General features: G+C 38.1%; 2 protein-coding genes across 15 annotated transcripts; one reads left to right on the top strand and one right to left on the bottom strand.

The window, feature by feature from the left end:
* Nucleotides 1-2204: 2204 nt before the first annotated feature.
* Nucleotides 2205-8618, bottom strand: LOC127793872 (UPF0051 protein ABCI8, chloroplastic). Its single transcript, XM_052324628.1, has 2 exons — nt 7086-8618; nt 2205-2785 (listed from the first exon to the last, which is right to left on the bottom strand). Exons 1-2 carry the CDS (start codon nt 8526-8528, stop codon nt 2567-2569), a joined length of 1662 nt encoding a protein of 553 aa, XP_052180588.1. The 5' UTR covers nt 8529-8618; the 3' UTR covers nt 2205-2566.
* Nucleotides 8619-9114: 496 nt separating this feature from the next.
* Nucleotides 9115-18482, top strand: LOC127793873 (mediator of RNA polymerase II transcription subunit 21). 14 transcript variants are annotated; one of them, XM_052324636.1, is made up of 6 exons: nt 11889-13211; nt 14016-14155; nt 14391-14618; nt 17712-17789; nt 17871-17922; nt 18225-18482. In XM_052324636.1, the coding sequence occupies exons 3-6, from the start codon at nt 14412-14414 to the stop codon at nt 18299-18301; spliced, it is 414 nt and encodes a 137-aa protein (XP_052180596.1). In that variant the 5' UTR covers nt 11889-13211; nt 14016-14155; nt 14391-14411; the 3' UTR covers nt 18302-18482. The 14 variants fall into 14 exon arrangements, with proteins under 14 accessions (XP_052180593.1, XP_052180602.1, XP_052180598.1 ...); XM_052324634.1 differs by having other exon boundaries at nt 11891-13211; nt 14375-14618; XM_052324633.1 differs by lacking the exons at nt 11889-13211; nt 14016-14155 and adding an exon at nt 9115-9308.
* The last annotated feature ends 156 nt before the right edge of the window (nt 18483-18638 follow it).

Genomic DNA, 18638 nt, shown 5'->3' with positions numbered 1-18638 from the left:
AGTTATGGACAAAATAATACAAGGTGCACAATGATTCCGTTGTAAAAGTTTCGAAATATAGGGTGCATGTTTCGAAATAAAAGTTTTTGTTTGACATGTTTCGAAATATAGATTTCTGTTTGGCTATTTTGAAATTTTTAGCTCGAAGAGTCAACTAAACTCACACGAAACCGAAAACCTATGAACAACAAACTCCCAAAACACCCATGAAATTCCTTTAAAGCCCACATGAGACCACCTTGCTCTCTCTATCCTAAAAACTCAGGTCATTACATATTCATTGTATTATTTTTCTTAACAATTTATGCTAAAGGGCCTACTTGGTTAAGTAAGAGGATATAGTGGATTTTGAAATCTTTAATAAAGAGCTAGAATAGTGGAGTGGGCTAGGTTTAGCCGAACTACTCTAAACTTCTTGTGTTTCTAGCAATTTATGATTGTTTCTTTTACTTATATTTCACTATTTTGATATCTATTTTTGAAAACCTCCACAAAATTTTTTGAAATCATAATCACTCAATTTATCCCTCTCTTGGGTGTGTGGGGGCATACTTGTGCAAACCTAACAGTGGAAGCTAGAAAGATATGTAAGCTTAAGAAATCTTTATATGGGTTGAAAAAGTCACCAAGAGCATAGTTCAAGAAGTTCAGTATGACTCCTAATCGGTTAGGATATTAACAGGGGCAAGTAGATTGTACATTGTTTACAAAACATGCAACAAATGGAAGGAATGTTATCTTGATTGTGTATGTAGATGCTATCATAGTAACAAGAGATGATATTCAAGAAAAGGATAGCCTAAAGAAGCAATTGAAAGCTGAATTTGAAGTTAAAAACCTAGGAATAATGAGATATTTCCTAGGAATGAAGGTGGCTTGGAGTAAAGCATGTATTTTCATTTCACAAAGAAAATATATACTAGAGCTTTTGAAAGAAATAGGTATATTAGGGTGTAGACTTGTTGGAACATCTCTAGAGAAACTGGAAATTTGGATAAATCAAGGATGATGAACCAGTAGAAAAAGAAAGACATCAATGATTGGCGAGAAAATTAATTTATTTATTTCTTATAGGGCCTAATATAGCCTATGTAATGGGTGTGATATGCCAATATACGTATTTTCCTACCCAAAGATATGAATGTTGTTATTCATGTCCTAAGATATCTAAAAAGAACACCAGAAAATGTACTTTTATTTCTAAAAACTACATAAAGAGGAATTAAGGGTTATGCAAGTTGGGCGGGGTCTATTGAAGATAGTCAGTTAACTTCAAGTTATTACACTGAGTTATGGAAAAATTTAGTTACATGGAGAAGTAAAAAGCAAATAGTTATTACTTGCAACAGTGCTAAGGAAAAATTCCGACACATAGCTCAAGGGATTTGTGAAGTAACTTAGTTAAACAGGTTAATGAAAAATTTGCATATTCCTTTGTCACAACAAACAAAAGTGTAACAATGATAGTAAATCAGCAATTAGTATTGTTGATAATCTAATTTATTATAATCAAATAAAGCATGTGAGAATAGATTGGAGTTTTATAAAACAGGGAAATTGAAGAATGAGGAATTAATATGTCCTATATTCTTACAAAAAGTCAAACTGCTAATGTGCTTACCAAAGCTATGGCAAGATCAAGTTTTGAATCATTTATTAGCAAATTGAGAATGGCAAATATTTATTCACTATCTTGAGGGGAGTGTTGGAACAAGTAAAGAAAGAATGCCCAAAATTAAAGAGATAAGGTTGATGGAAATAAGATAAGTTTCCAAGAATAAAGAGGATAAGGCTGTTGGAGATAAAGATAAATTTTCAAGATTAAAGGAATAAGACAACTTGAAAGAAAAAGTTAAACTCTAGAAATTTTAAATTTCAATTAATTTGTTTTATCTTCTAAGTGTAATTCAGATATGTTCCTGATTTTTAGGAGATAGTTTAAATGATTTCTTGTGCATATACATACCTTACTAGAATTCAATAAAATCCAAGTAACCGTTCCAAATATTCCGCTTATCCCATAATCTTTCACCACTACATTCTGAATGCCATCCATAAATCAATTAGTACCTATAATAAGCTTCAATAAATATATCGTTAACTACTTGAAGATAGAAAGAAACTGCTCAATGAGAAAACATGAAGATAGACCCATTTCCAAGTACTTCAACACACTTGGACTACTGGTCTACTGCTCTAAGTGGTTACAAAGCTCCTGAGTTATATCCACCAAAACCCACAAATTTATATTCTACAAAACATTTGAGTCTTTCGATGATGCTCCTCTCCCAAGTAAATCATTATTGTCGTAGGGAATTATTTGAAATCTATTACATTTCAATCGTAAAACTGATTTTGCAAGCCATGGGGACAAGTTCGATCTGGGAATTCAGTAAGTGGTTACAAGAACCCTATACATTTTACACACAATATACAAACTATGCCTCTCATGTCGTGTCAATCCAGCTCTAATCCAAACAGTATCAGAAGTAATTCAACAAAAGAAAGGATCTTCGTGAATGTTCCCGGAAACAAGAAGTTTGATTTAGTGAACCACAAGAGCTGCCTAACCAACGGATCTTTCCAGTTTCAAGCTCATAAGCTGGTTAACTTCGGCACCAAACTCGTCGGGAAGCTCGTTGAAGACATCCTGGCAGAACCCAGAAATCATAGCAGCCATTGCTTTCTCATAGTCAATTCCTCTCTGCTGGAAATAGAATAGCTGATCCTCACCGATTTTGGAGGTGCTGGCTTCGTGTTCAATGCGAGCTGTTGGATTCTTCACCTGTACAGCAAATGGGGCATATTAATCCGTTAAGCAGTTGGAAAAAGCTTCCACTTCTATGGCCAGCACGATTAAAGCATAATACACTGACAACATGAGAGAGAGAGAGAGAGAGAAATGAGATACTTGATTTTAGCAACAAAGCATGAAATGCATGATTTAAATCATAAGAAACATCACATACTATACATGATTTGAAATCATAACCAAATTCAACTTCAGTGATTTTGTTGTCCACTCATTTTCATATTGCCTTCACCCTGAAAGCTATATATGCTAATAGGGAAAAAAGAACACTAGGACAAATGTTTTAAAGGGAATGTGGCATTAAACAGAACAATTATTTCATAATTATAACATGAAAACGAATTTACTCTTTGGGCAACTTTTGTTACCATTTCTAGATAATATTCCTAATTATCTGTAAAACCCTGAAGTCTTCTAGTCTCCCCAGCTGAGTGGAGTTGTAGGGAAGATTAAAAAAAAAAATAGGGAGTTCAAAACAATATGACTAAAATCATGCTAATGAAGATAATGAAACCAAGGAATCATAAATAACATGTCTTCTCGAAGAACCTAAACATCCTCAGAAATATATATATAATTTTTTCAATATGCATGGCTTGGATGGATTTAGACGAGACCTTCATGGGCAAATATTTATGATGGTACCAAATCAGTTCAACCATGAGTGCTTCTGTCATTGTCCTAAAGGAGACAAATTAATGTCTGTTCATTGAAGAACTTAAGAAGTACAGGTTAACAAGTCCACTAATTTCCTAATATCGCCCAGATGAATCGTTATTTATCTTCATCTAAATAATGATTTGCGAATCAAATTAAGTAGAAGAGAACAGAAGTTAAATAATGATTTGCGAATCAAATTAAATAGAAGAGAACAGAAGTTACAGAACTATTTCAAGGTAGCAGATTATGCCCTTTGGCACTGGTCTTGCAGGTCAAGTAACATTATGATTTGTGTGCTAAGGAGATACTCCCTGTTCCCCCATTTTGTGATTAAAAGAAAAGTCGCCCTTTTGTCTTATCCTCCTCTTATTCTTAGATGAGTTTGTTGTTACAGAAAATTAGTGGTCTGAGGTGTGTTTATGTTCTTTCTGTGTAGGGTTTTATTGGTGGTTTCTGTTAAAATTAATTCACACACACACACATGCACAGCCCAAGGTCTTCTTTTGCTCTTTTTGCATAGGGTTTTACCAGCATGTCATGATCCCAAGGGCATTAGATGTAATTGTTCTTGTTTGTATTTTCCTTAGTGTGTAGTTACTTGAGTTGTTAGTTGTTAGTTCTTGTTAGTTGGTTAGTTGATTGATAACTGAATTGGGTGTAAACCACCTATAAAGAGGCTGCAGGTTAGAGAATAAGGGCTATGAATGGATTGAATAAACATACTGTTTTTCCCCACTCTTCTCTCTCCCTATGTACCCTTAAAATCCCTCCTTTCCTTCTCCATTTCTCCCTCTTTCTGTTCTGTTTCCTTCCCCATTTTGTTGTTGTTCTTCTTCTAAATTCATATTCCAACCCTAGAAACCTTAGGGTAGTGACAATTGGTATCAGAGCCAACGATTATTGGCTGTGGATTCAACTAATTCCAATAGTGTTTCCGACGATTCTGGAGACAAAATTCAGTAGCGGACCCAGGTTGCAGCGGATTCAGTGGGGGGCGGAATTGAACAAGTCGAAGGAGATAATTCAAGAAGCGGCAAGATTCGGTAATTTGGGAAATTGGATGGTGATTGGGTGATTCTTGAGGCCAATTGTCAAGTATTAGGTAGGTTCTTGGTGCAATTGAATTCCAGTGTTTCTTGGGTGTCAATTGCGCTTAACACCCAAGCAAATTCTGACGATCTTGGGTCGAAATTGAAGGCAAAGCAGGCTAACGAAGCTAATTCTATAGATGACGGCTCAGATTTGAAGTCGTAGTGGAGCGACTCTTGGAACCAATCTAGGGCACTACATGTGACCAAGGCGAGAAGGAAGGCGTGATTGGAAGCAGAGCCTTGAGCGATTGAGGTCAAAAATTGTGTAGGAGCAATTTTCACAAGCAGCGCGATCATAGGCAGACAATTGGCCAACTTGGTAGCAATCGATTATTAGAAGACATGGCGGATTCCTTCAACTCCTTCTGCCCCGGTTAATGGCGGTCCAAAACTAAAGGCAGAGTAGACCCAGTTATCAGCAGATTCCGATTGAGGCGAAATTGGGTTGGTGGAGCTTGAACCTGATAAGGAGGCAGAATAGGTTTACCGGAACCAAATTCAGTTTTCGTGGGGATCCTTAGAAGATGATCAAGAAGCTGTTACAGAGGAGAATTTGCAAGGACTTGAACTGAGAAGATGGATATTGGAATTGCAAATACTTGGGACAGAATTGACAGCAAATTTGAAGGTTTATCAAGTAAGTTTGATGAATTTTTGATTAAGTCTACCAAGAAGAATCAGGTTGGAGATGAGAGTTACAATGAGGAGTTTAACAAGTTGAAAAATAAGGAGTCAATTATGGAGTATTTGGTCAGGTTTGAGAAACTGAAAACACAGGCACTCCATTCCCATCAAATCTTGAATGAGTCTTATTTTGTATCAAGATTCACTAATGGTCTTAATGATACGCAATGGCTTATGGTGAATATGTTATGTCCTACTACGGTGGAACAAGCGGTGGAGAAAGCGAGGTTATAAGAATTGGCACTGAAAGCCATTTGTAGAAAGCATGGGCTGCTGCTTAAAAGTTTTCTTAAGAGCAGCCAACAGAACAAAGGTCTTTCCATGGTTACCCCCAGTTTACAGCAAGAAGTTGATGAATTTCCCGTAATAGATCAGGAAGTAGAAGATAATCCTATTGAAGGTATCTTTATGGAAGGTGAGGAAGCAAAAGATGTTGTGAACTCGAGAAAGGATATGATCACAATAACTCTCGATTTTGAAGACTTCAAGTCTATTTCTCTTGAAAAAAAAGGAACTCTTCCAATACCTAATGACAATACAAAGCTAAATTTTGAGGATTTACTGAATAGAGACAAAGAGGAGGAAAAAGCAGGAAAAAAATGTCAACGTGTGGCAAAAGATTTTGTTGATCTTTTAGCCACTACCAAGGAAATCAAAGTAGATGATATGGTTGGAGATTTCTTAGTTGCTAAAGAGGCAGAGGAGTTGGTGTTGATTTTAGTAGAGCAAAATGAAGGCAATATTTCTAAAGAGCTTGAAATGCCATGCCTGTTGAACAACAAGATGTTGTTTCCTCTTTCATTCATTAGATAAAGCCAAGAAGGAGAAAGAAAAAAAGGCCAAGACAAGTAAGAGAAAAGAACAATAAAAGGCGAAGAAGAATTCAGATTGTGAAGGCAGGAATTGGATGAAGAATAGAGTCGGCAGGCTACAAGTTCTTGGGGACAAGAACTCTCTCAAGAAAGGGGGAAATGTCATGACCCCAAGGGCATATGTTATAATTGTTCTTGTTTGTATTTTCCATAGTGTGTAGTTACTTGAGTTGTTAGTTCTTGTTAGCTGGTTGATAACTGAATTGGGTGTAAACAACCTATAAAGAGGCTGTAGGTTAGAGAATAACGGCTATGAATGGATTGAATAAACATATTGTTTTTCCCCACTCTTCTCTCTCCCTCTGTACGTCTAAAACCTCTCCTTTCCTTCTCCATTTCAACCTCTTTCTGTTCTGTTTCCTTCCCCATTCTGTTCTTCTTCTTTTGAATTCCTATTCCAACCCTAGAAAACCCTAGGATTGTGACAAGTTTATTTTAATATTACTTATTTAATGCACACAATTACTTAACACGCACACACACACCCAAAAATAAAACTAGCGGTCCTTACTTTTCAAACTAAATGCATTAAGTGTGTGGCTTACAAACAATTGCAATAAATTTGTTGCTTCACATGGAACATATCAAGCCCTAATAAATCACTTGTAATTTTGTTTAATCTATATGCAAAGTAATAGTTTTTATACAAACACATACAAAAATTACTATTATGACATCCAATATAAATTATATTAAACACCCCCCAAGGTTGGCCTAGTGGTAAAAAGCTATAGTGCCTCCTCTGCCACCAGGAACAGGATTCAGACCTTTATGTGGATGAGCCCATACACGCATTTCTGGTTACCTAGTACACATAGTTTGCAAGCTATTGCACACGCTTGTCATTTTACCTAGTGCAGAGCTGAAGGGTAGTGGCTGCAGGTTCTCATGTTACCCATATATATATATATTATATATATATATATATAGTAAACACAAATCCTAAGAACATAACAAGAAAATTACCTGGATGTAGGGGTATGTGTTAGCAGCTGCATTATCACCAATGAGCATTGAATCACACTGGGAAGAGTTCCGAGCGTTATCTGCTCTTGACTGAACCTGAACAAGCCCCCTATAACAGTTCTGTGAATGTCCAGCTGAAATCCCCTTTGAAATAATCCTACTTCTAGTATTCTTCCCCTTGTGGATCATCTTTGTACCTGTATCTGCCTGCTGATAATTATTAGTTAATGCTACAGAATAGAATTCCCCCACTGTATCATCACCCTCCAAAACAACACTTGGGTACTTCCAAGTAATTGCTGACCCAGTCTCCACCTGCGTCCACGATATCTTTGATCTAGCACCCGCGCACAGACCCCGCTTTGTAACAAAGTTATAAATTCCTCCCCTGCCTTCCTCATCACCAGCATACCAATTTTGGACCGTGGAGTACTTAATTTCTGCCCCCTCAGCACAGTGCAGCTCAACTACAGCAGCATGGAGCTGGTTTGTGTCATAAGAAGGTGCCGTGCAACCCTCCAAATACTCCACAAAACTCCTATCATCTGCAACTATGAGGGTCCTCTCGAATTGCCCCGTTTCCAACGCATTTATCCGAAAATAAGTCGAAATTTGCATTGGGCATTTAGTGTCCTTAGGTATGTAACAAAATGAGCCATCACTAAACACGGCAGAATTCAAAGCAGCATAGTAGTTATCATCAGCTGGAACAACCTTGCCTAAGTACTTCCTAACTAAATCAGGGTATTCCCTAATCGCCTCTGAAATTGAACAAAAGATAACACCAGCCTTTTCTAGAGTCTTCCTATGGGTAGTTGCAATAGAAACACTATCAAGGACAGCATCAACCGCAACATTTGCCAATCTATTCCTTTCATTCAAAGGAACACCCAGTTTATCGAAATACCTGATAAGCTCAGGATCGGCCTCGTCCAGGCTGTTCAAAGACGGCTTCTTTTTGGGCTCCGAGTAATAACATAAACCCTGAAAGTCAACCGGCGGGTACAAATTGTCCGACCACTTGGGCTCGGTCATTCTAAGGAATTTCTCATAAGAACTCAATCGGAACTCGAGCATCCATTCAGGCTCGTTCTTCCGGGACGAAATCAATCGAATCGTTTCCTCCGAGAGCCCTTTCGGAATCGAGAACGAGTCTATTTCCTCCTTGAACCCCCACTTGTAATCGCGTTTGAGGAATTTCTGAAGTGGGTCTTCGGCGTTCGAAAGCTTACCCGATGAAGATGAGCTGGGAACGTCCGGACTCAGCGTCTTGGGCTCGTAACCGACATCTGCTCTGACCTTGAAGAGGCTGAAATCGGGGTTCCTAGGCAACGCCGGTTTCTGGGTCTCAAGCTTTGGGTAAAAGCCTTTTAGGATTTTCGGTTTCTCGAGTTGGGTTTGGGGAGATAAGAGAGAAATACCGTTGGCAAGAAGAGAAGCCATGGATGTGGCTCTGGGAGACGCAGAGAGATGGAAAGAAAGAAGCTAGACTGTATTGAATTCAACGCCTCTGTGTTTTTGCCATTTGGTGCTTCTGTGTCCATACATAGCAAGATAGTTACGTGCTGACCACATGCCCTTCTCGTCTTATTAGGGTTTGGATTGTAAAACATTTAATATTATTATTATTATTGTTTTTCTACAAACAATATTAATTTACCTTATTTATTGTTTATAACTTATAAGGTCAATATTTAATTTTATTAATTTATCTTTTAATATTTAAAATTATTGTAATGCTATGCTCTTCTTTATGGACTTTACTTCGATTTATTTATACCTTTTAAATTATAATAAATTTAAAAATAATTTTATTGCTATATCTATTCCAGAATTCATATTTATTTAACATTTATTTAAAAAGATAAAAGTAAAACTACGATACCTTCAATACCTTTCCTTTATTTTTATTTAATTATTTTTTTGAAATAAAAAAATTATTTTCCCTTTCATATTTCTTTTCCTTTTTTTAAAAGACCACTCTACCCTTAATCTAATTAACAAATTCCATAACAACTCCCTCGAATCCCTAACCCAGAATCCCCCCTCCTCGTGAGAAAGAGAAACCCCAGATCTCCCCCTTTCTGTTTCTCTCTCGTCTCCTTCATCTCTCTCGTCGTTCGACCTTTCTCATCTCTGGCTTCGCTCCGTCGCTGCTCCCGCGTCACTGCTGCGGCCTCTACCTGGATCTTTGCTGCTCCGGACTTTTCAGATCCATTTCAGGTTTGTTGTTTGTTTTATTTGTAAAAAGTTGAGAGAAATTTTGGCTATAAACAGCTTTGGTGTTGGATATGTGGTTGTAGATTGCGTTGGCTTTTTTTTTTTTTTTTTTTAAGGCCTGTTTCATCTGAATTTTGATTATTTGTTGAATATATTTCATATATGTTGGATTTGATTCGTATTTTTTGGATTTGTTTCATGTCTGCTCTGTTGGCTATGTGTAGAAATCAACCGACCCGGTACTGTAGTAGACGGGCTGGGCCGGCCCGCCCTGCAAAATGCGGGTTGTGCTGGGCCGATATGTGGCCCGTGGCCTAGTCCAGCCCAACTCATCAAAAAATAAAAAAATATTTAAGAAATTATATTTGTAATTAGTAATTATAAATATATTTTAAACATAATAATTAAAAATTATCTTTGTAAAATTATGTTTACTGTAAACATAATTTTACAAATATAAAAATTATAAGTAAACATTGTTTACTTGTAAACATATTTTAAAAAATATTTGTTGTATTCGAGGAAAAAAATAAAAATTATATTTAAAAAATTAAAAATAAATGGCCCACGGATCAACCCGGCTCAACAGGCCCATGGGCCGACTCGCCTTGGCCCATTTATTAAGGGCCAAAGGGTCGTGTTAGGCCCCAATTTTCATTACCTCGGTCTGACCCACCAAATGGGTGGGTCAAACGGGTGCTATCTCTAGCTATGTGCATTAATCCTTGATTTTCTTTTCTGGCACAATATATTATATATTTCTCTTGTAGAAAATATTTAGGCCTGTTTAATTGGTTATATTTTTCATAAAAAATAGCTTTTTTCCACCTAAATTTCAAGTTTTGATGTGTTTGATTACCCAAATTTTTCATGAAAAATGATTTCCATCTTTTGTTGGAAAACAAATTCTCGAGGGGAGAGGGGTTGGAAAAACTTTTTCAGGAAATTAAGGGGATGCGCGAAGGAGAGAGGGCGAGCGAGAGGCAGCAAGAGAGAGTAACGGTGAGCGAGAGGCAGCGGCGATGGCAATGCAACGGGGCGGCGAAGAATCAATCTTTTTCTTCAAGAAGTTGTGCTTCAGCTCGCGCACGATAGCCTTGTTGTCTGCCTGAATGGCATCAGCGTTGTAAATGTAATACCCCAAAAGCCTAGAGAATGGTAGTATATATCGATAATAAGTAAGGAAGGAAACAACACTAACTGGATATCTTTTGAGCTGAATGTAGGCAAGGAACTCCGAGGTTAAGCTTGCTTGAGCTGGGGAAGCTCAAGGATGGGTGATCTCCTAAAAAGTTCACGTAAGCTCATCAGGGTAAGTTATTTCGGTTCTTCCTATCGCTCGATACGGGATGTTACTAGTGGTATCAGAGCCGACCTCCGAGCCTCTAAGCGCGGTGGTAGGGCAAATCTTAGCGAGGATGCTGAGTCCCTAAAGGGGTGCGTGTAGGCACCTTAGGCAAATCCCACATAGACCATACAAATGAGGAGATCTGGGACCGATTGTAAGGTCACATAACGAGGACGTCATGTGCTCAAGGGGGGGAGAATGTAATACCCCAAGAGCCTAGAGAATAGTAGTATATATCGATGATAAGTAAGGAAGGAAACAACACCAGCTGGATACCTTTTGGGCTAAATGTAGGCAAGAAACTCTCGGGTTAACCGTGTTTGAGCTGGAGAAGCTCAAGGATGGGTGACCCCCTGGGAAGTTTGCGTAGGCTCATCAGGGTAAGTTATTTCGGTCATTTCTATCGCTAGATACGGGATGTTATAGTAAGGGAACTGGGCCGTCTGTAGCTCGGCGTAGGCTGCTTTGGCAATAGAGACCATGGCGAAGAGCTTGGCCACAAACGATTCCAAGGCGTTGACTTTGTTCCTCGCTGGCTTGTGTTCCTGATGAATGAAGAGGTAGAAGCTAAAGTTGGAGAGGATTTTGGTGGCAATTTTATGGTGGATGACTTTGTGGAAGGTCTTGGAAAGCTTGTTCTTGGTTGGAGCCGAAGTGGGTTCCAGAGAATCCATCAATGGCGAAGGCTGTAGCAGCGTGGAATAAGAAGGTCATGAAAATGGTAGGGGTTTTGGAGCGAAGAGAATTGGGCGATGGCTGGGCAACCTTGAATTCACCAAAAGCTAAATTTGGTAAACCTAGTCCACCTTTCTATTGGATAATCAATCGCCTCACAACAGTTGCTTAGGTCAAGTAGCCAAGAATTCCTTCTACTAAGGTTCGCCTTCAAATATAAGCTGCAACCTAGGTCACGATGCAGTAGTCGAGAATTAGCTGTTATGAATCTATCTTCTTAGAATTTGCTTCGCCTTCAAATTTCGAGCCTAAATTATGAGCCCAGAATTAGTCGGTTGATATCGCCTATTGATAATTTGATGCACTTTGTTGCCGCTAAGAGAATTCGCTAAGAGAATTTGCTCGTAGCCGAGAATCGATCGCTTTGATACCAATTGTCATGTGTTCTGGGGTTTGGATAAGCTTTTGATAGAAATTTGGAAGAATTCGAGGGAGAATTAGATGGAAAATGGAGAGATAGCCAACTGAATTGAGAGGAAACAGAGATAATCGAGAGAAAGGGGGGGATTGATGAGAGGGAAGGCTAAAAGTTAATTATCATTCCACAACATAATTTTCATCCTCCTACAAGTAGCCTTTCATAGCCTACTAACTAAAAACATATTCTAGAATAACAGCACTCTCGTGCTCCTAACATAATTATAAAATATCTCTTAACAAACAATTGTAACCCAATTATAATATTGCCCCTCTAATACCCCTAGACTCATGACACGTGAGACTAGAAATTAAAATTGCTATTGGGAAAACGAAGGTAAATTTCACATGACACCCTTCAGGTTTAGTGAAAAGGCATCAACCACCCCTATGTTTTTTAAAATAACACACCCTTACCTTGGTGTTAACCATTACATGAATTGACTTTTTTGCCCTGGTTCCCTCACCTTTATACTTTCTCTTTCTTTCTCTTCATTGGCTTCGCACACCACCACCAACTGTTTCCATTGCCAACATCCGCTATCACTTTCTCTTCTCTTCCTCCGCCATCTTCTTCACCAACCTTTCCCTCTGTATGCCTACCTTCCTTGTACCTCTGTTCCTTCTTCTTCTTTGGAATGGACATCCGATCGTTGTCACTATCATCCCTGATGTCGACACCTATTGTCTCCCACTGTGCTCCGCCATTCTCTCTCTTGTTCACCAGTCTCTCTTTGTTCTTGCTCCGATTGCCAAACCCATCGTCACTTGGCAACTGATCTCTTCCTTCTCTAGCACAGAGTGGCTGGAACTCTCCTCCTTGAGTCTTTGGTCTTGCCTTTCCAAATGGTTCAGGGGCGGATTTAGACGCGAGCTGCCTGGGCTTCAAATTAAATTTATAAGGTAAAAGACCAGCCCAAATCCAGTTCAGCCCATCCCAGCCCAGCCCACTTGCCTGCAAACCCTTCTCTTCTCCTTCCTCTCTCGACCTCGCTCTCGCTCGCTCTCACCCTCGCTGCCTCTCGCTCTCTGCGTTGCTCGTCCGCTCGCGCTCGCCCTCGCTCTCTGCCTCTCTCTTGCTCTCGCTCGCCCTCGCTCTCAGCCTCTCTTGCTCTCGCTCTCCCTCGCTTGCCCTCCAGTCCTCGCTCTCTTGCTCTCGCTCGACCCCTCTCGCTCTCGCGGGCCCTCGCTGCCTCTCGCCCTCTCCCCCACGCTCTCTCGGCGGCTCGGCCAGTCGGCCTCGCCCTTGCTCGCTGCCTCTGTTTCAGGTTTTCGTTTAACACCCCCGCCCCCCCCCCCCCCCCCCCAAACTTCCAGATCTGCTTCATTCGAGCCCAGATCCGTATAACTTGTATGGTTTCTCTTCTTTCAGTTCTTTGATTATCTCGATTGACAGCTAAATCTAGGTAGTTTTTCTATTTTCCGGCCATATTTTTACTTGTTTATGCTTGATTTGTTGATGAAGTTGCTGTCTTTTTTGAGCAAGTTTTAAGTGATTTTCTGCTAATTTTGTGTCTGCTTGGCTATTTGACTACTGCATTCAGTTAGGAACTTAGGAATTGTTGTGGCTGGAAGCCTGAAATTTGTTATTGTGAATCTGTGATTGAATATTTGAATCGACCATACTTTTGCCTTCTCTTGTTTGAACTCTAGAAATACAGTTGTTGTATTGGCCTTCCATTTGCCTCAAATCTTGAGTTAAATATTTTAATTGTTTGATTATTGAATTGTGTTATTTTTTGTTTGTGTATCTTAGAATTTAAAATGGAACAACAACTTCTGCGAAGAAAGGAAAAACATTGTTATCTTTTTTCAGAAAGAGAGATCATCATACTAGTGAAAGTGCTTCAACTCATAATGTGCAAAATCAATTGTCGAGCTCAAGTTTAATGAAAATTTGTTGTACTGACTTTTTGATTACATAAGAATTTTATTAGATTAACTTTTTAAAATTTCACCCCCCCCCCCCCCCAACCTAAATTCCTGGATCCGCCCCTAAATGGTTGGCTCTTCTTCAGGGCCCTTCTTTCCTCAAACCCAATTTGCCCCTCCCTCTCTTTGGTTTGAAGAAGAACCCATATTTCTAGGTCCACCTGTCATCACCAATGACCTATAATTTTTGTTTAATTTTATTAATTTTTCTATAATAATAGTGGAGAGAAGGGAATGTTGGGATTTTAGAAAAATTAACAGGAGTTCATTAATGACAGGGGGGTAAATGATCCGCATTTATAAAACTCAAGTGAGGTGCATGCTATTTTCAGAAACATAAGGGTGGTGTCTGAAATTTATCCAGAAAACAAAAGGAATTTTGTTGCTATTGTCAGGTTGGAGGGCCTCAAATATAGTGGTTAGTTCTTTATCAAACACTCAGAAATCATTTTCTTTTGGTTGTTTTTGCCTCTCTTGTTTGACATTGAAATTCTAATTTCATTTTAAAACCATTCTTCTCTCACTCATTAAAATTGCTATGCTTCTCCAAGTGGCGTTGGCATTTTGGATTATTATCTTTTATATGTTCCATGATGTCTTCTCTGATTGGGTATCTATTTATTTCATTCTGTTAAAGTTTCAAACTGTCTCAGATTTGTTTGACAAGTTGACATATGGATATAATCTCCCAACTACAAGAACAAGTCAACACAATCGCAGCTCTTGCCTTCAATACCTTTGGGACATTACAAAGGGATGCCCCTCCAGTCCGGCTGTCTCCAAATTATCCAGAACCACCTGCAAATCCTACTGAAGAAACTGCAAATGTTGCAGAGCAACCTAAGCAGATGAGTGCTGCTCTGGTAAAGGCTGCTAAGCAGGTACACATACTTTTCCGCCACTGATAACATTGTATACCATTCATTAAAAAAATATGTATTTATTATCATGCATAAGTAAACCTCAACCTCCATCTTGACTTGTCCTGGATATGATGATTGAGTTTAAGAAACTACTTTTTTCCCGTCTAATTGAGTGTGAGTCTTTCCTTCACATAGAACATTTGGCTATTGGCAAGTGTTTTATTGAATTAGGCTGAATTATATGCATTGGTGCCTCTGTGTGTCAAGGCTGTTGACTGCTGGTTTACTTCATTTGAGATGTAGATTACTAATTTAAATGGCTTTGTAATTTAGTTGCAAGTTGGTAATGAGTTTTGCAATGAATATGCTGCTATTTTGGAGCAAAAACGTATTTGCCAATATATTCTAGAACAGATTCTTTTGAAACTTTGGCATACTAAAGATAATGATGTTTGATATGTGTATCTTCTACATCTTCTTAGTTCAATCAAAAAATATTTTAGGACTGAAAGGTCATGGATTCAAGTTGTGAAAAACGGTTTCTTTGCTATAAGCAAGGAGGGAAGGGATGGAAATTATTTATACTGTGTGTCATTAACTCAGTTTCAGGAAAGCTTAATGTGTTTATGCTTAAGCCTTGCCCTAAATATCTTTTCTTGATAAAGATTAGTTCCGTAAAGAGAATTCCAAAAGGGAAACAAACCAGTACTGCAGTACATAAAAGGCCAAATAAAGGGAAAGAAACAGAAAGTCTTTGTATCAACATGCACACACGAGTCACATGTCTTTATAGTCAGCGATGTGAATTCTAGATTTCTAAACCTCTCTATCTATGGCCATATCCTCTCTAAAGCCATTGTGTCCTATCACGTCTAAGGGTTTCTCACCAAGTTTTCTTTTGTCATTATATCAACAGGCATAGAGCCATATACAAGAAATACAGAACAAAAGAAGAAAGAAGAAAATGGACATTTATCTTTCTGCCACATAAACATGAGTTGTCGAGTCAATACAGAAGCCCTGCTATTCATCACTCTCTGGAGGCCCAAATTGGACCTCTGGTTCCTGCACCATTGGTTTAAAAGTTTTTAGTTGTGGTAATGCTCATGAAAAGTGGAGATGCGGAGAGTGTTCTATTCTGATTCAGCTAGGGGAACAGTCCCTTCAAATCTTTGTTGGGTTTCTAATTTTTGTTTCTAGATGGACCAATTTAGGGATGCCTTGCTCAAAGCGCCACTGCTTGGGGGCTATGAGCAACCTCACCTATTTTTTTCCTTTTGAATTGCTTCCACTTCATGTATTTATTGTTTTGTTCTATTCTTCTATATTTATTTATTTCCCCCTTTTTCAGGTGAAACCCTTCTTCTTTTCTTCAGATTTACCTTTCCTGTAATTAGTTTTCTTTTCCCCTTTTGGCACCCAAAGAAAGAAACAAAACAGAAATCTACATGACCATCAATTTGTGTTTTTTCCTTTTTTTACTGTGAATAGAGGATATGGCCATAGATATAGATGATTGGCAAGCTAAAATTTATGTAGCTAACTCCATCTAGTGGGATTAAGGGTTGATATATTTTTGACGGAATTTTACCATCTGTGTTTGCATCTCACTGATCCTTCTTTTGCTAACCAATAGTTTTTTCCCAACTGCATCTTGTTCCAATTAGTAGCTTAGTTTGATGGTTGTTTTGTTGGGTTGGCACAAAGGGGGTTGAAATTGGTGTTTTAAAAATTGCTTAAAATTTAAAATTTTTTGCTTGAAATGAGGTTTTAGTGAGTTAAAACAGAAAATATAAAGTAAGAATAATAAATGATACAAGAGTTTTATAGTGGTTCAGCTAAACCTAGCCCGATCCACTACCTTAACTTCCCACTAAGGATTTTCAAATCCCGTAAAACCTCCTACTTTACCAAGTAAGCCCTCTAGCACAACCGCTAGGAAATAAAACCTTCTACTTATACACAAATAAGCCTTCTAGCTCACAAGCTAGGAATTACAAGAATGACTTACAAAGAGAAAATCTGAGAGTAGACACTTTCAGTTACAATGATCTCTCAAATAAACACAAAGGCTAGAACAAGATATACAATTGATAAATGTAGCCTTTTGAGAGAAAAATGAAAGCACAAGCACTATTGAGAAGTATGAATACAAATGTAAGTTCAAATTATTTCATTCTAGTCCATTAGTCTTCTCCAAACCTTCCTTGGGCTGCATTTATAGGCTTCTCCAAAGCTTGAAGAAAAACTAGCTGTTTTGAACAGTTGGAGCCTACAAAACTAGCTGTTAAAGTGATCTATAATGAAAATGGTTGATAGCTCAAAGAAACAGTCGACTGGTTAGAGAAAACTTGAAAGGGACAGTCAACAGGAAGACCAAAATTGGTTGATTGGTTAGCAAACAGTCGACCGGATTTGATGTTGTAGCGGTCAACTGAGCTTGGCCAAGAGCATGGATAAAAATAGTCGACATGCTTGGAAAGCCGGTCCGACACTTTAAGAGAAAATTGTTGACTGTTTTTCAAAAACAGTCAAACAGTTTGGGCTTCAATTTTAAAAACATGGTTGACAGAACTGGCTTCAAAATGAGTGTTCTTGATATGAAAATATTTTGACTCTATAACACATTTGATTTCAAACCAAATACCAAAAAATCCCTTTCAAAATGAATATATATAGGATTTTGTAAACATTGAAAGCACATATATCCTTTGGCATTGAATGAATAGAATTTTTTTCATTTTCAAATGCTAAGAATATAAAGGTTTTTCATCATCAAAGTATTAACAAAGGCAAAACATGTTTATTTTGAGATAAAGAATCAAATGCTCAGCAGATGTAGAAATGTAATGTCAACAATCTACTTTCTACTATCAAACATCTAAATACAGCAAATTTAGAACACAAACTGGAAAACAGAACTAGGATTTCTTTGACAGCCCTGAACTAAGAACGGTTTGCCTACAATTCCTTTGACTATCAGTGTGTAGAACAATATCAAATCTGAAAGTAGGAAGTTAATTGTCTTCCCACTGTGCTTTAGCTCTTCCTTCAGCTACAGTATCCCTTGAGAAGTTTGATGATGCCACATGGAAGTTTTCATCCATGCAGTTTGATGCATTGGTTGCAGCACTACCTTTGTCGGAGGGAGGTGAAGAGGCTCAACTAAAGAGGATTGCAGAACTTCAGGTATTTAATTCAGCCATAGTCTTCCGTCTAATGTGGACACTAGACAGACTTGTTCTATTATCTCATTCTCTTCATGGTCAGGCTGAAAACGACGCTGTTGGCCAAGAACTTCAGAGACAGCTGGAAGCTGCAGGTGAAGATTTCAACTCCCACTTTCCAAATGATTCTAGCTTATTATAAACTTAAATAAATGATTTTGGATAATGTCTGCTGTTACGAACATCCAATGGACCTGATAGTAGCATGCATGGTATCCAGCTAGTTGATTCGATGCCATATTCTCTCCATGAATTTAGAGAATCGTCAATTCACTAGCATTTGCGCAGCCAGCCAGCCAGAAATTATGTTGATGAGCAGCAATTTTTGTCTTTTTTCCTAAAACTCACCCTTTCCACTGATATATATATATATATATATATTGTTGGTGCCATCCAGAAAAGGAGTTGAAACAGGTGCAGCAGTTATTCAGCCAAGCAGCGGACAACTGCTTGAATATGAAGAAACCAGATTGAAGGATCGGGGAAAATAACGATATCTTTGTTTCTTACCATTTGATTGATCTTAGATAGATAGATAGATTTCAGATTACAACTTTAATAAACTAAGTAGGATGGAATCTATTTGCAATTTTTTGTACAGTTGGGGTTTGAGCCCTTTGAATTTTACAGAAAGAAACCCTCCTTTGAGACCATATTCGTCATGTTGCATATTTCTCAAGCATATATTATGCTGTAAGCCAACAAGCTCAGATATCAAATTTTGGGCCGATTCTTAATTCTTAGTTCTTAATTTTTAATTTTATATTTAATATTCTAAGTTTGTATTAATTTTTTGAAATAATCCTTTAAA

Source organism: Diospyros lotus, chromosome 2 (assembly GCF_014633365.1).
Source record: "Diospyros lotus cultivar Yz01 chromosome 2, ASM1463336v1, whole genome shotgun sequence".
Classification (NCBI taxonomy): Eukaryota; Viridiplantae; Streptophyta; class Magnoliopsida; order Ericales; family Ebenaceae; genus Diospyros; species Diospyros lotus.
The sequence above is the reverse complement of the archived record's forward strand: the minus strand, read 5'-3'. Positions and strand labels throughout refer to the sequence as shown.